Source organism: Caloenas nicobarica, chromosome 14 (assembly GCF_036013445.1).
Source record: "Caloenas nicobarica isolate bCalNic1 chromosome 14, bCalNic1.hap1, whole genome shotgun sequence".
NCBI lineage: Eukaryota > Metazoa > Chordata > Aves > Columbiformes > Columbidae > Caloenas > Caloenas nicobarica.
Window position 1 is genome coordinate 4,277,355 of NC_088258.1, and position 18,124 is coordinate 4,295,478.

The 18,124-nt window shown below is 39.4% G+C and overlaps 1 protein-coding gene across 3 annotated transcripts in view; it reads right to left on the minus strand.

Annotated features, from left to right (window-relative positions):
* The window catches only part of SDK1 (sidekick cell adhesion molecule 1), a 387,985-nt gene that overhangs the window by 101,718 nt on the left and 268,143 nt on the right, over positions 1–18,124 (minus strand). For all 3 annotated transcript variants that reach the window (XM_065644569.1, XM_065644568.1, XM_065644570.1), the window contains exons 17-20: positions 16,313–16,494; positions 8,181–8,296; positions 4,810–5,002; positions 1,472–1,570 (exon numbers count right to left, since the gene is read on the minus strand). In XM_065644569.1, coding sequence (XP_065500641.1) covers positions 1,472–1,570; positions 4,810–5,002; positions 8,181–8,296; positions 16,313–16,494 — 590 coding nt within the window. The remainder of the gene's footprint in view (positions 1–1,471; positions 1,571–4,809; positions 5,003–8,180; positions 8,297–16,312; positions 16,495–18,124) is intronic.

The following is an 18,124-nucleotide window of genomic DNA, read 5'->3' on the forward strand; positions in this document are numbered from 1 at the left end:
TCTGAAACAATTTGCCCCAAATATAACACGGTCCATCATCTTACTCCACTGCGTTTCTGCCCATTCTGGGAAGCAGCAGCTTGTTTCTAGCGAAGCAATTCTGCAGCACTGAGCATAGTGCTGCTAAGTCTTGCTTAACAAGGATGAGTATTACATCATCTTGCTTAGATAGCTAGACTTGGATTAAGGTACCTAAATTTAAGCACTCGGGCTTGAAGGCTTTGGCCATCCTCACTGAATCAATACTGCTCTGCTTTCAGAAGTCATTAGTTTCTGTTCTCCATCCACTTAAATCAATGCATATTTCAGGAAGGTTACTATGGTATAAAGGCATAAGACAATCTGTGTAAGGACCCCTCAGATACTATAGACAGCACGGAAGACACGTACAAATGGTGCACGTTATAGATATACAGAGAAAACACTGACAACTCCTATCAAAACAATTAGATCTGCCAAAGTTAAAACACCTCAGAAAATTAAACTGACGTAACACGACAACGTTCAGGGGCTAGAAAGTCTGATTTTCAACTCCTAAAATGTATTTTGTTTTTACAAATTATAATACAGTAAAAAAAATTAAACATTTCAATGTCAATGCTCCCCAAAAAATACTTTGATCCATGTGAAATGGAGCTTCTCCCTTTCCAACTATGATTTTTAGCTGCAGTAATTTAAAATTTCAGAGCTTGCTTGCATTTCAAAACCCTGAAAGCCTTTGTTAAATGGAATGTCCACCCTGTGCAGCTGTAATTGTTTCCTATCTGAAAACAATATTGCCTCTGTTGATAAGAACTGGAGTTTTTCTCAACTATTTATAGCTTTCTTTATGAAAAATAATGAAGTTGCTGATGTTGTATCTACACTGCCATACAGTAAATAGATAAATAGCTTGTCGAATGGCAAGCTCATCAAAGAGAAACAAGAGAGTTCTGAACCCTTGTGATAGTTTATACAAAATTAAATAATGACATGCAAATTCTGTCACACAGTCCACAGCCAGACCACTGGATCACAGATGAACTATAGCGCTGATTTCAGGCTTGGTCTTGATTGCAAATCTTAGCAAATGCCAATCCAGATTTTGCAGCTGTAAATCCACGTAGGAACCCCCCACATTTGGGGCAAAGTTTCCCAAAGTTTCAGAAATTTAGTAACACAGGTGGAGGTCACGGAGGATTTAACAACACCAGAAACTCCATGGGGAGCTGATTTCTAATAGAGACTGCCTTTTCGGTGACCACAATCATGAGCTGCCAGTAATTGGACCCGGACTTTCTATAACGTGCCCACGCTGACACTTCAATTACCCAAAAGAGGGACCAGGAAAACAGCACTCACAGCAGCCAGTTCTCCCTAAATGCTCTATTACACAAACATTTTTGCACTGCAATGATACATTACACCCCATGCATGCTTAAAAAAAAAAAAAAAAAAAAAAAAAAAAAAAGAGATAGCAGCTGATACTTGCCTGTAATAATGCCATTTTTCTCTACAGGTTCTTGCCAGCTGACCTTGAGAGATGTGTCCAGAATCTCAGTGAAACTCAGGTGTCCCACCGCTCCTGGCTCTGGCAAACAGAAAGGGAAATCTGTTAACAGGAGAAACCCACGTACTGTTGATCTGATACATGTGGCAAGGTTAGGGCTGAAGAAATAAAACACTGAGCTGGGGCCAAGGGAAGCCTCTTGGAAACATCAGTGAGAGCTGCAGGGGAGAACACAAGGTGTCAAGAAGCACTCTGGATATCACCACATAAATTATTTTATCCAGTCATCATCCTAACCATGCAGAGAACTAAAGAGAGTGGCAGCAGGAGACTTGCACGCAACTTGTTCTCTGCATCTCTTCTCGATCTAATCTAATTAGAACAATCAAGCCGGCAATCCGGGAAGCAATCGCGTTTGCTGTGTTCTCTCACTGACGGCGTGCGGTGTTGACTCGTGCTGCTGTGTGTAGCTTATCTGGCCTTACATCTGTAGTAACACTTTATGTCTGTAGTAACACCACCAGCACCTCCCTCACCTGGAAAGAGCCTTTTGCTTATGCAAGGTCAAAGCAAGGATAGAGTCATCGAACCACCGCTTCGATGGATTCTCTCAAAACAACTCTAAAAACATCCAACATAATGGCAACTGTCTTCTGTAAAATGAATACAAGTGTGCGAAACTTTTAAAGGATTTTTATGATGTAGCTCAAGAGCTCTTAAAAATTTCAGCTCCCTAGTGTACAATGAAAGAGCATAAAATGGAATGACTGTCAAGAATATGCCATCCTCCCTCAATTTTAATCTTCAAGGAAGACATCCTGACTGATTTTTGATCCAACTGCTGTTCTGTCTTCAATCGATGTACTGGAAAAAGGAGGTTTTGTTCACTTTATATTCACTGTGCTTCTGTCATTGGATCCCTGCCTGAGTATCCTCCAGCTCCACTGACATCAGTTGGCAATTTCTCGTCTGCAATTTCATATTTTGTTTCCTCTTCACTTTAGTCCAGTTTCTCATTCCCCTCCAGCTACGCTTAAAAAAGAAAAAAAAAAAAAAAAAAAAAGCCTGCCAGTAGGTCGGCCACTAGCACATTTGCAATTCTGCAGTCCTAGTGAGGAAAATTTCCAAATCCATTCTGTGATATCTGGTAGTCAAAGCGTTACAGAAAGAACTGCTGATCTGGTAGCAACCTCAGGAATACCCAACAAGAGCACAGCAATTATGCCCTATTTGGGACCATGTTTTGCAGACATGCAAACCCCGTACTCACAAAGCTTTACTCCAATTAGGTCCTGCAGTTGCAGTCCAATTTTAATGTCATAACGAAAAACAGGTGCAGGTTACTCCAAGCCAGGACACATCGCTTCTGACTGGATGTCAGATTTTATTTGACCTGCGGTTCATCAGCAAACAGATCTGTTTGCACTGCTTTTTTCTAAAGGATTGCCTAACTTTGCTATACAGACAGAAAAATTATCACCTGAGAACATGAATGACAGTCCTTTTGAACCTTTTTTCCCACCACATAAATCCTGAAGCAACTTAGATTCAATGAGTTCCCTGCAAAGATGCATTATGCCATCCTGCACTTCTCAGTCACCATGAAAACCAAGGAGAGTAATTCTGAAGGACCAAAAAAAAGAAACCTGCTCATTTCTACTGCTGAGGCTCCTTGTATCATACAGCTGCATACACCAAGACATGTTTTAAATGTTTTACAAAACAGACATTTGGCTTTATCTCATTTTATGTTTCATGGTGGAATTTTCTTGTGTTTAAAATGGGATGGGATCCCAGCCTTTCCCGGACATACTCCCAATGCCTTGACTGTGCCCCTTCTCCCACATGACGCAAAATTTCTAAGGCTCATTTCTGCAGCCTTTCCTTCAGCAGAAACATTAACTGTCTCTTCCCAGCTGATCCATTTTCGCAAAATCTTAGGAGTCTCATATATTTGGTTTCTAACCACAGGGTTCAAATGTTGTTGGAGGGAGAAAGATGGACCTGAGACAGACAGCCAAATACATTTACAAATCATCATTGTCAAAAATTCATTTCCTCAGAAAAACAGGCAAAAAGGTTAATACCACACACAAGAACATAACATGTTTCTCTTTCCTCCACGCCTTTTGCTTTAAGCCCAGATAGGCATGTATGAGTTCATATTAATGGCTCACATAGATTTCTGGTAGTTAAATCGCTGTCTCTGTGATCATCTAACAAGCAAAGGTTTAAGTCTACCATCTGCTTTTGGGGCACAGGTCTAGCATATGGAGGACACAAACCACAAAAAGAAAATCTATGGGAAAGTACTTAATTTTCTTCATGTTCTTTCAAGAGTATCTCATGAAAAATTTGATTAGCACTTTAAGCCTCGCTTCTGTAAATGTTAATCAGATTTTTTTTACGGGAAGGTTGACTAACCTAAAAGATCTCTCTTAAGGCAAAGTAGTATTTCTAAAAACAATACCTTAATGGATGCACTAGGCATATTTTTATTCTGATTTGGATCTGAAAGTGTGCAGCAGTCTTTATGATGCTCTGTGACAGGAAGATATTGAAGTGCTGGGCAGAGCCAAGATCACTGTGGACACACAGCTACGAGGTCTGCTGCAATTTAATTGTTATCTGCATCAGACACATGCTAGACTTGCAAGTTCCAAGTATGTCTTGAGTGAAGACTTCCAAGGGGCCACACAGGCCAAACCATTTTCTGATGCAGGAAATAATTTATACACTGAACTATCCAGCCCGTCTTATTTTGTCCTATGAATGTGACTCCAGTTTTGCAAAATAAAAGTTACTGCATTGTTATGATCCTGGTTCTTTTATACAAACACTTGCAATACAATATAGATAAAGACATGTTCAATATATCGAATAACAGAAGGAAACAATCATAAGTTAATCATTGACCTCTGCAGGAAGTTCCAGTGCTCAGCTCCTAAGATCAATTCATATTTATTTGGATGTCTGGACATGGATTTAAGAGCGTAAGGGTTCATAGATATAAGCAATGTGTTGCGTGTTAGCTGAACCAGACTATGAAGCTTTCCGCTTCTGACCAACGTAAACAAATTCATCCAGGTTTATTCCATAATGAAAAAAATACCAAACGTCTTTCAGTTGCCACAGGCCAAAAGAACACACAGACAACTGGCTGAGGTCACTGTCTGACGCAAAGTAACTTGACAAGAGATTGCAAACGGATTGTGAACCTGAGGTCCAATTTTAAGCACCCAGTTTTGAAAATCCTGGCTTTTACATCCAACCAAACAAAACCCAAGCACTGAGATTCTCTACCAGCGCTGACTACTCACTGTCTTCCAGGGTGCGCAGGAGCTGCGGTGTGCTTCGTGGCCCATCGCCCGGCGTGGTGAAACACAGAACCGATGTATAGTAGGCAGTGTATTTCTTCAGGTTGGTGATGCAGCCACTATGAACACCATGGAAATCTGGAGCGATGGTGACCACAGTCACAGTCTCTGGAGCATCCGCTGGCCATGCTAGAAGCTAGAAAATTTAAACACGGATGAGCTCTCATTAGAAGTTGTGTCTATTTCGAATCAAAGTATGTTTGGCTGCCAAAACCATCTTAATCTAATTGTAAAAAACCCCCAAAACCAAGCAATGCTGTTAAACTACTGTCAGCTCTGACAATGAACAGATGGATACGACACTGTTACTATGATAACTGCAGGGATGTGTATAATACTCACTAGTGATGGGGGATACACTGATACCGTGGAGGTACCGCAATTCGCAACGTCTGCTACCGAACACTGCCAAAATTATTGCCAATGATTATTTGTAGTACACGAGTCTTTTGTCTCTCTCTGGGCTGCTCTGACCAGCCTGGACAGTCTCTGCTGCTGAAAGGATGCTGAAGGAAGAAAAGTACTTTCAATGCTACTTTGAGATAAATGCTTTATCTTATTTTACGGTTCCTTTAATGATGGCACTGGCTGGGGAGGTTAGTGGGATAAGGGGGAGAGAAAAAGCCGGGGCGGGGGGAGGTAAATCCTCCTTCTCCTCCCACAGGCCCCCCAGCATCGCATTGAACAGGCTGAGATATTACGGTGGTTTGGGGATATCCACACTTTGAATGATTCAAGCGGTTCTGGAAATGCAGAAAGAATGGAAAATGGTTGTAAAGATGATTACTACAATTTTCAACACCTGGGGCCCAAAAGTTAAGAGTCCTGAAGACATTTCCATGCATCTAAAACAGCGCGCTTGTCAGATGTGCTCAGTTCTTCCAGGTTTCATGCATCTCAGTGGATCTTCTGGCTGATCAATATTTTTTAGAGTGGAGTACCTTATGTGTAGGTACCTAAAAAATTCATTTTTGGAAAATGACTTTGAAATTTTAAAACAATTTTTGAAATCACCTTAATGGCTTAAGAGTCTAAAGCTTTAAAGTGCTTATGAAATTTTTATTTTGTCCAAAAATCCTTCCGTGTGGCTTATATAAGCATGTTAAAATTCTAGGCCTTACTCAGTATCTGTGTAAATCGTGCTACTTGTACTAATTCAGGCTCATAAACATGAATAGATGCCTGAAATTAATGAGCCATATTTGACACATTTAGCCAATGTCTATCGTTTCTGATAATCAAAAAGCACAGTTAAAGGACTATAAGGTAGTTTTATAAGAGTATAAGAGTAGTTTTGTTAGGAATATTTAATATTTGAAAATGTGCACTTTGCAACTTCTTCAAATGCAAATAAATTTCGAAGAAAAGATAAAAATGGAAAATGGTTGATAGAATAGTAACTTTTATTTTTGTTTCTAAATCACCTTTGTGGATTACAATTGGCATTTATAACTTCGGATGACTAAAGTCTTTTTTTGAGTACATTTCATTGCACAGTCTTCAGGAAACGTGCAGAAAATAAAAGTGAACAATTCCATCAGTTAAAGGAAAAAACGGGTTTAATCCTTAAGAAAAGCAACGGCCTAGCTTTGACTACTAGTAATTTATAAATCATACAAAAAACTATGCTATAGAAGTAACTGACATAAATGTTCTCACACAGTCTTTGTACTGAAATTCAAAATCCCTATGAGAAATAGGAATGGTAAAGCTCTTGCGATCCACTGCCATCAAAGAAATACAAGGAAAGAGAAATTTTGATAATTTCAAAAGTTTTGACTGACCACCAACAGATAAAAATTACAATTTTAGTTATTTTATACCATTGCAAAATAAACCGAAACATAAATTATAAGTAGCTGTGTGGTGAGACTAAGGCTCTTTAGACTGAAACTCTGAATAAAACAAAGAATAAAAATTTGAAATATGACTTTCGCAAATCTGACTGAGCTCACCATGCTTGGACTTGAACCAGAAAATTATAGTGCACTGCAGTCCACTGAGCCCAAAAAGTGCTTTTATTCTCTAGAGTCTGAAGAGAAGCCAAGTGCTACTTCTGCATTGAAGGTTTCAGACTATACTCCTGCAGCCCTGTCAGTCACTCGTCTTGAGAGCTCATTCTATCTCTGGGAAAAACAGACATATCCACCTACATGTATACGGCACTTCAGCAGCGGGATTCTGAAACCATCGCTGTTTTTTATGAGAGATACATAGATGGGAAAAATACTAAAACTCTCATGCATACCTCTGTCTCAGTTTCTCAATCACTTTGAGAAATTCTTAGGGAAGGAGCAAGTCTTCCAAAACTTCTAAAACCCACCTCAATTCACAGTTTGTCTTGTGAATGCCATGTCCTTCCGAGTTCACCCAACACCTAAACCAACCTTCTTCCTCCCTGCTCAGAAAAGAAACCTGTCTGCCCTTTGCCTGCTCTGTGACTCCTACAAGATTTCTCTCTGTTCTTTCCACGAATTTTTTTTTTAAACCCTTCACTTATTACGCCCATACAGCCGAACTATTGAAGGAGTTTCTATTAAGCAGTCCTTCCTGAGAGACAGAAATAAACCACTCCAGCTACCTGCTTAGCACACACTCCACCGGTCAAAGTACCAACAAGTGCTCTGTGAAGCATCCTCTGCTCTGCCTACGGTAATAGTTACTGCCAGTTGCCCCATCAACAGGGACTTTCAACGTTAAGTCATCAAGCATGACTAATAAAATTTACGTTGTTGTATCTCCCAAATCACCACAGTGGGAAAGTTAAGACAAATATTTTGTGTGATGTCTTGGCTCCTAATGAAATTAATGGGAATTTTACATTAGAGTAAATAGAAATCTAAAGGTTGATTTGCAAGTGGCACAGTGACATATATCTTGTGTTGACTTTCCAAACTGTTTGACACTAAGCTGCTTTTTGGCTTTGGAAATTCTCCAGGTAAATGACAAAGGTAGTAGGGCTTCTAGCCCATTACGTATTCCCTTTTCGCACCTTAGATAAATTAGCAAATGTTACAGAATTAGAACAGTTTGAGTTGAAGGGACCTTCCAAGCTTACCCGGTCCCACCCCTGCCATGAGCAGGGGCATCTGCACCAGCTCAGGTTGCTCAGAGCCCCGTCCAGCCTGGCCTGGGATGTCTCCAGGGATGGTTCATCCACCACCTCTCTGGGCAACCTGGGCCAGGCTCTCACCACCCTCAGCGTCAAAAATTTCTTCTTATTTTAGGAGCAACGATTCAATTTCTAATTGTTATATACTAGGACTGTTACGGCAAACGTTATTTGAAGTTACAGAAATTTTGTTTCTATTTACCTTGTATCCCTGGTTAATACCATTGATGAACTGCTGGGGTGGAGGGTTCCAGAGGAACTGGATGGTTGTGGAGTTCACGGCTTCGACTTGCACGTTCTGCGGTGGAGCCGTAGGAACTGCTCCCAGACAACAGAGAGGGAAACAAAATAAAACAGCGGAGGATGGATGAGAGGACAAAAGAGGAAGATTAATACAGAAGCTACTCAGTGCCACTTGTGAGTCTCAAAGTAATAACAACCTTGAGAGAAGGATGCACTTCTTGTGAAACAGTAACCAGCAATGATTTGGAAAGAAGGGTAATTGGGTTAATTTTTCATTCTGTATTGGAAATTCTTCCAGGGGAGGGGATAAAATGATTTCTGTAGCTTATTATTCCACAGATGAGTTCCTCATAAAGACTTGAGACAGAAGCTAGGTAATGACAGGTGAACACATCTCTTTCAATTACCCATGACTGCACAGAGAGTGAGCAGTTTCAGAGAGAAATTTCTTGAGTCTTCTCATACCACACAATTCCCTAGATCAGACAAGCAAACATGGAGTCCACACAATTAAGGTTCTAATTGTGAATTATAATCCGGCAACAGCATCTGTTTATTATTTACTGCTGCTTAAAGAATTAGGACCAGTCATATCACATGCAATAAAGATTTTTCTTGGGAATTGGAGGTGTTCTCGTTTTATCTTGATATGATATTCATTCACGTATATTGAATTGCTTATATATATTCTGAGGCAATACACCCTCTAATCTACTGAAAGTTGCATAAACATTTTCTGCCAAGTATTTAATTAGACAGACGTTTTCTCAATACAAAAGAAAGCCAGGAACATAAAGGCATGCTGCCTTCAAAGAACAAAAAAATCACACCTAAATATTTTGCCATTTAATAGAAAGTCTCTTTAAGAACCTTCCAGGCTATTTCTTCAACTTATTGCTCTAAGATGTCATTTCTATAGTTCTCAGAGGAAAGGATACTAAGAGACAGGTCTATTTTTCTGAAATTGCCAAGCTTATAACATGTTTAAGAAGAAGAGTGATATTTGAGTATAAAAAATGGACTAACACCCTTTGATTCCTATAAGTTTAATAAAGCTTCAAAAATATTACTATTGACAGCCATGTGCATTTGTATTCTACGAAAGAAGAACTATCCACAAGTGGTTTTGAAGCAGGAAAAGCTTTGTTCCTTCTGCTTCCAAGCGAAAATTTTTACCAAAGGCCAATGACCTACGCTTCTAAAAAGTATCTGCAATTCCCACTGAGAAATGGTGGTTTGCTCCATACTTTTCTAAAACAGGTCACAAACTTTTAAAGCTTCAAAGTAGTTTTGGAAGACGAGTCTTTGTATGGAGAAGAAATGGAGACATTAAGATCAGAAATGTAAAAATGCACCTTTTTCTACCAAAAGCTATATTTGTTTGGAAGAGATATAAAGAGGAATTATTCTCAACTGGTGTACAAGTTACAGTGAGACTGCAGCCAAGAGAGCTAGGACAGTGTACAATTATCAAAGACATCCACAACCTGGAAACACCAACAGAGAAAAAAGGAGAAATGCTCAGAGAAGTCAGGTTTGAAACGACAAGAACATCCACTTTCACGCCCCGTGTCACTAAAACTCCCTGATGTCTGCCATGGCTTGAAAATTTAGCTCTGCACATTTTTTTTTTTAACCTCAGAAACTGCATATTACTCAGAATTTTCTTGCCCTAATTTAAAACCTGATGTCAGAATTTATGAACTATGCATAATCATTGAGTTCTAAAACCAGAATTTATCTGATACTACTCTAAATTTTCATTAGAATCTGGGCCCTACTTCCTGCCATGTATCATAATTCCCCATATTCTTTTGGAAGGTTATAATATTATCTTAATGATCTGTAGACATCATAAAGTTTTTGTAGTTAAGAGATTCACCAAATCATCCTGATATACAGTCTCATGTTCATATATATTCAAGTCACTCTAGTCGTAATGAGTTGCTTTGGCTACATTCCGCTACTAAATGTACTTTTTCTTATTCATATTCTTTGATGAAATTGATTATTATGAGAGCCACGAGACATTTCAATTTGCTTTTGTATGCAATACTTTGTATAATTAATGGTTAACATGAATAAGATTTTCTTAAAAATCAAAATTCTTACTTTCTTCCATATTTTCATAAGCAAATATTGTAACTGCCAGAAGTTTGTTTTTGCAGAATAAAATTGTATGAGAAGTGTTCAAGTTAGTTTGCTGCCAGAAAGTCACCTGGATATCATTGATAGATTAATCTCTTTTTCCCAACATTGGACACTTCTAAGATTCAGCTGGATGGGGTTGCTGGGCCACCTTGTCTAGACTGTGCTTTTGCCATGAAACATTGGACCAGATGACCCTTGTGGTCCCGTCCAGCCTGGTATTCTATAATTCTACGATTCTCCACTCATTCCTCTTCCTTCTGTTGAACTGCTATATTACAACTCTTATTTATATGTGCTAGCCTGATTTTACAACAAAGTTATCGTACAGAAAATCTACACATAACCCATACGCTTCCCACTGACGGCCAAATTTGAAGAAATGCAGAATTTTGGCAGCGGTAGGAAGAGGCTGTTTTTCCCAGAGCCTAAGAAACACATACAGGTGACCTGAGAGTCACCAGTAAAACCAGTCCCAGCAGGACACTCCCACTGCCTTTATCATTTTCCTGAAACACACATCAGCGCGCACGTTGCTGCTGCGTTTCTGTGAGCATTATCTTCTTTAGTGGAGGATCCTACGGTTGCTGTACAATGAATAGCAAATTTCCAGTGATTTCAGTATCACGAGGATTTTTTTCTAAGGGTCTGATTAGTCTTTTAGATACAATTCAAAATATTGTAATATTTTTTTGAGAGGGGAAAAAGCCTGCATCGGGAAGCTTCAAGTTTTCCTTTGCAGCACTTACGGTCCTCAAAAAAGCTCAGGCAAACACTGGAGGATAGGTTTGCTACAGTTTTAGAAATGTGGATAACCAAAAGCATTAGTTCTTTCTTTTCAAAAAGAGAAATAGTTTTCTTTCATTAGGAGATAATTTCCTAAAAGACGAATAAACCATCGCAGCACAAAAAGTACCTGCTACAAAAAGAAAAATGGTAAAAATAACGAACAGAAAACATAAATCTTTCAGAATGTTAGAAATAATGATTTATATCACAATTCCTCTTTGGACATCTTTATTGAAAAATCAACATCTGCATCTCAATGGATGCATTTAAAAGATGGAAAGAACGTGATCCACCTGATATTCATAAGCTTAATTATACTGCAGAAGACATAATACAATACGTTGTTATATTTTTAATCAGTCAAATATTAGCATTAGAATCTGAAATTTACTTCAAAGTGCCAGTATAAAGTTCTCCTTTTATGTCCTGATATTAAAGGCTTCCTTGGATACCTGAACAGTTTTGCATTAAAAAAAAAAAAAAGTTTGACAGAAGCTAAATCAGAATTGACCTTCTGGTCACTTCGAAACTCAAATACTCTTCCAAGATCGTGGATAGTAACTTACTGAGACTGTGACTGTCCACATAAAGAATTTTCTAGTTTAGTGGTCGATATCTATCCTCTTCATATAAGTTTTTTGTTGTCAAGCAGTAAAAAAACCACCAATGTCAAATAGGTGTTTCAAGAGTAATCCCCAAGCATTTACATGCTCAGTTTTTAAGCCTGTTCTTCCTCATGTTTGCATGTATCTCTAAACCGTCCCACAGAGGAGACCCATTTGGGAGTCATCTCGGAATTACAGATCAAATTGGTCAGACAAAACCAACTGTTACTTTCTTCCCAATAAAGTTCACGTGGCTGGAAATCTGTTAAGAGCTCGGCCCCCGGGACTGCAAGTTCACGCACAGCATTCTAAGCAGAAAAGGTCATGGAAGCACTCTAGATAAAAGCCATTAAAAGGGTTTGGCTGACGAGATAATTGAGAGAAGGCATTAAGGGTAAGCATGTGTACATGTAATTACTCTGTCTTTAGCTATGCGCAAATAACATGTAAACCCCACAGAGATTCTGACAGCCAGACTACTGATCTTAAATACAGATCTTCTTGTAGAAAAGTCTCCTACTCCTCCAGAGCTCCCGACCTCTGAGGCGGCAGCTTCCATGTAAGTCAGGCTTGGGGAACTGCAGGTTTTTCTTCTAAATGATGATTTGGTTGTTGTTCCTTTCATGCACTGGCTGGAGGTGCTGAGCTGCACATCCCCCATAGGTCTTTATTAAGACCTGGGGTGTGGGGGCCTCACTGAGGCGACTGCTGAGTTCTCAACCTTCGTGAAATCATTAAAAAAAAAAAAAAAAAAAAAAAAAAAGGCAGTAGATGGCAAATGACGCCTAACAGAGATAGAACCTAGAGATACAAAATCCAGCCGCTATAACTCCAACCGGCTTCTGCCCAGGAGCAGCTGGGCCAAACATGGCCATGGATGCTTCAAGGCTGTTGGTACGTTCCCCAAAGGAAGGGAATGGGCGTCTTGAGGATCGTTTTGCCAAGAAAGCCTGAGGGGAAAACCAAGGGAAATCTCTTTTCACTGAGATGAAACTGAATGGTTGCAGAGGACACTTCTTAGTCAGAGAATCCTTTTGCAAGACTATTTCCTACACAGAGCAGGAACTTTGCAGCCAGCTGGGTTTTCTGCAGCTCTTCTGTCTCAGTCCTTATAAATTTCCCCAATTCACTTTCTACTGTCTGAGAAAGAAAAGACTTTGGACCTGGCTGAACAGACACATTGTGCTTGTATCCTTCACTCCACACCATCACGACTCATTTAGTCTGGTGACTCTTCCACTCTTTTATTCAGGAAAGGCCTTTTGCTCAGATTTTCTTGCCCTTTCAAGGTGTCCATGCACAGCACAGAAGGGAAAATAAAACAATATCAAACTATGTGTTGAGATCTATGAACTTCGGGACATAAGACTGGCTTTTGGGATAGGCATCAAAAGTAAGAAATAGCACCTAAAGTCGGCACAGAAGTCGGTTAATGTCAATACAAGGAGCCTAACGAAAGCTGTATCTCTTATAAATCTTGCCTTGCCTAAATCTAAGGAGAGATGGGAGTATTCCACAGAGAGAGAAGTTCAGAAGCATTCGTGCTAGTGAGATAAAAGGGACAGACCCAGGGTAAAAGATGGAAGCTTCTGCTTTCTTAAATCAGCCTGCAGGAAAAGGTAAACACGTCCAGTGCTACAGAGCAGAGATAACATCGCCACCATCCAGAAGGATGTTTACACACCTCGCAAAGCTACTCTCATATGAAAAGGTATTGGGAAACTTCATTTTCTCATATGGCAGTGAAAAGACCTGCAGGACACTGTTTAAATAAGTAAAAATTGCCCTATGCAGAAGGCTGGCACAAATCCCTGTGAAAAGTAACATCAAAGTAAGGAACAGCTGGAGAAACTCTGATGAAGAAAGATCTATATATACTGAGCATCAAAGGATTAGGCTGAATATCACTCTGAAAAGACTTTCAAGATTTAGAGACAGTCAAACTGTCTGACCCCAGTGCTAGGATGTTCAGTGCTTTGCCAGTAAGTCTTTCTGACATTTCATCTGACTGACATTATGTGCCGGTTTCTCTACAAGTTTAGATCTTCCAGCATCTTGTGAGTTTGGCTACAATCAAGTTGATGATTTTCAAAGAGCTTTGAGTAGCTGATTAGTGATCAGTGGCCAAGGCAATGCCAGAGGACTAATAAGGGATTAATGGACCAGGTTCCGGTATAAATCCACAGCTTACATGGTGGGTTGATATTCCCTGTGACAAAGGTGCCAATGGGCTGATCTGCTCCTGCCAATGGGCTGAGCAGCTCCCAGTGTTCATCTCCTGCCAGGTTCTGACTGCATCGCACACTTGATTAATATGAGGTATTTCAGGTATTTTTCATCTGCAGACAGACAGGTTCTTGCCAGCATAGCTCACATCATTTAAAGCATGTCAGAACAGAGGCGGCGGCGGTGGTAGTAGGAGAGGGGGATGGATGGGAGTGTGTGTCTTTGACATTTATCTCTGCTCATATTAAAATCAGAATATGATTTACAAGGTAGTTTTACACATGGCTTTTTCTTACTCCTGCTGGTTTGGTTTAGGAAGGACATTCCATTCCAGAGCAAGAAACGGCCACTGGCTTTTCCTGACATTTCGCAACCACAAGGAAGACAAAGGAGCAGAGTTTCGGACAGTGGCGCGCTACATAGGGAGACCTGATAATAATTCAGTTTCAAATGATACCAGTACCAACCAGCCTCCCTTTTCAACTGTAAACATATAAAATCTTCAAACTCTTTTTAGACCAGACGGACTGCCTTTAGTGATTTGCACAGAAACCCAGCAAGGCATTCATTAGGAGATGGCAGCATCCGTGAAGCAGTTATCTACTGCTATTATTAAATACAGATAAAAAATAAATAGGAAACATCCAGGTTCTCTTCTTTATCTATCCACCATTCAACACTTAAGAACTACATGAAGACAAACGGGCCAATGCAGGTTGTCCTGCAGCCTAAATACTTGCTGAGTAATATGAATGAAGGGCTAACTACACTTAATTTCTAACAGAGGATTTATATCCTTATAAATGACAACAGACAGCCAATCAATAAAGGATGATAATAACAGCACATAATAACAAGGGAAATTAGAGTCAATTGCAGGGTTTCAGAAAAAGAGTGTGAAATCCAAACCTGTGTCTTAATAGATGGAAGGTTAAGGTGCTATGATAGCTTAAAACGTGCAAATAAACAAAGTAATGAATTACAAGCATATTCACAAAAGAGATTAAAATTCTGTGTGCAAACCAATTCTCAGCAGAGATCTGGTCTTTAGTGGGACGCAAAACATTAATCCTGGCTGCAAGGAGAAGACTTTAAGGAAAAACGTTTCAAGGTCTGCTATAAATACTTCCAGAAAGAGGCTGAGTGTGTCTAGACTCGTCTAAATTGTGGGACTTTATATGCCCTAAGACAAAATATGGATAGCTTCCTTTTTTAATTGTTGTGGTTAATTAGTGCTGCATATGAATAATCTTTTCTTAAAGACCTCCCTACACCTGAAACTGTATCTAATCATGTTATAACATACTCCCAGTAACAATTAACAAACAACTACATATTCTTCACTGATTGTAAATTAACTGATATACTGTAAAACTGCAAGTTTTAAAAATAGTTTAATTGTTTTATGACCAATAAACCAATAAAGTAGAGACCATGTACTGTCCAGTGCTCAGAATCCAGCACAACCCTGCAATTATGGGAATATATGAAAGCTTTAAGGGCCTGGTACTCAATTATCCTACGGGTTTCTATACCAATCTAGAGGTGTAAACATGCCTTACACTGGCTGTAAAAAGTAATTACATATCCTTTTGTTGATGTAATTTATACTCTTCTTAAAGCACTTACCAGAAAGGCGTGGAGGAGCTGTAGCATAAAAATCAAGGGCTTTAAAGATAATTTTATCTTCCTTTTTGCAAATGTCTGCACCATTCCTGAAATGTCTCAAAACACACTTTCTCCACAGGCTGTATTTCTCTTCCTACAGTTCCCTTTCAATTTATTCCATATTTCTAAAGCAAGGTATTCTGTGATTATCAGAACTAATGCAGCTGGTTTACTCAGCTTTTGTCTCCTGTATTGCATATGTGGCTTATTGCATATCTTGACCACAATAAACCCAATTCCCTGCCATATTCTTTCTGACTCTCCTGGCAGAGTAACCTCAGCCCTTGCCTGTCACACGTCCTATAAATTCATCCCACAGGACCCCAGATCTCTTCAGCATTTCTCTTTATTTCTCTTACCATGGCTGACTCCAATCTGCAAGTATGGTAACATGTCAAAACGTAAGGGTCAAAAAAAATAGATAATTTTTGAATTTACTCGCAGCTTTTTCTACAATAGAGATAGCAGTGGAGTCTTGTTTCTACTTAGGAATTTGAAATTTGAAGGTGTTTCCTACCCCAAGCTATCAAATTTGACTGAATTGACCCTTCATTTTACAAGTTGGTAGGTGGGACTATCAGAGAGTGCATGTCTTTCTCAGGAAACTGTGCTATAAACTGTAACTATAAAGGATATATTGGTCCAATTTGCTCACCTCCCTGCAAAGTGTACTCTGTCACAGGTCTGCTGAATGCTCCCAGCCCAGCTCCATTGTAAGATGCCACCTGGATTTCATACTGGGTCCAAATGATCAGGTCTTTCACTAAGCAGTAGTTAATTTCTGCACTGGTGATGTTCTTATACTGGTATTCTCCAGGGAGGCCAGCCAGGCGATACCTACCATATGGGAAGAAAAATCGGCTAGTTAATGAGATGGTATCGATTATAGCAAATATCCTGACTAGCAAAAAAGCTTCCTTTGTGAAGAGCCAATATGCAAACTTTCACAGCAGAATTATACAAAGAATAATGAAAAATAGTAAGAAACAACAGACTAACTCCTGATAAGACCATATCGCATTTGACGGCTATAGTATTTATAATCTGATCTCACTAAGATTACATGCTCAGGGCTAAACAAAACGGATATTTTATCCTGTTTTACGGTTGCAGAAAAATTACAGGTTTTTTAAATGTGGCTTGTCTAGTAAGAGCTGTGATTTAGTAGAAAAAATAGCCCAGATGTGATTTTTATCAGGGTGCTGCTGTAAATCAGCTTGAGAAATGGTTTTTTCCTTCTCCCCTGAAATCTGAAAAGGAAGAGTTCAGAGGGCTCTGACCTTCCAGAGTCTCAGGAATTACCATCTCTGGCTTCCCCCAGGATTTACTTCACAGCATGATTAAAATAAGGATGGGATATATTTGAGAATTAAGGATTGCTTAAGCATTGGAATTCCAGAAGGGCTGTACCAACTGTGGATGAGTGGTAAACATCCTGACAAACTTTCTGCTGAGACATGGGAAGCTGAAACACTGCATTTATTTTCCCCTGTAAAAACTGTTTTGCAGAAAACACAGCCGCTTTGATGTGCCTCTTTAGGCCAAGAAACTATGGAGAAGAATTAAATTATAGAAAACAAACCTTGCAAATCGGTGGATGTGAATAATAGTTTGTTTTCCTTCCTTTAGGAAAACGGCACAATGGGTGCTTACAATACGCTAATTCACAAAAAAACCAGAAAAACAGAGACCAAGGGGCACAAGGCATTTCGATTCCATGAAAATGACAAATATGGAAACATTCATATTTTTATTCACCACACAGCTTTTACGCACTCTTATTCATCTTTTGCTTCACAGTAATCACCAAAAGCTTATTGACACAGAACCATTTCATTGACATCTTACAGTCTGACTTTGAATTCATCTAAGTTAAACTGGAGTGATTTCTACAACTAGACAACTTGTTCATGTATTTCAGCCACAGATTTTGTTCCAAAGTCTTCTTATAAAGAGATCAGTTCTTAATCACTGACAATCCCTCTATTTGCTGCTGCGGAGCTGCTTGCCTGACCATATTTTGGCATACTTACTGTTTGTAATGCTACAGTGGTGTGATTCCATTTATGAACTACGAATGGAAATAAAGAAATATCAGCCCTCAGCTGAGTGTATTGAATGTCTTGATCTTGTTCTAAATTATGTAATATCTACCTTTTTTCCTTTCTTTTGTCTTCTGTGAAGGTTGTGTTCTTCTTGGCAAAGCCATTTCTTTGTGCAGCAGCATTTTGTCTCACACCTAGCAGACAAGGTGCAGAGTGCTCCTGTGATTTAATCTCTTATGCTGTTAGCATGGCACCCCTCTAAATGCAATACTGCCAGCGAGAAAAAGGGCAGAGGAAGGAGGCCAGTTCAGAAATGTCATGTCTTCATGATTTTTCTCACCATGGACTTTGATGTATACTCCATATGACTTGTGCAGTGCACCTTCCCTTTTAAAGATCAGGTGTTCCATCAGTTTAATATC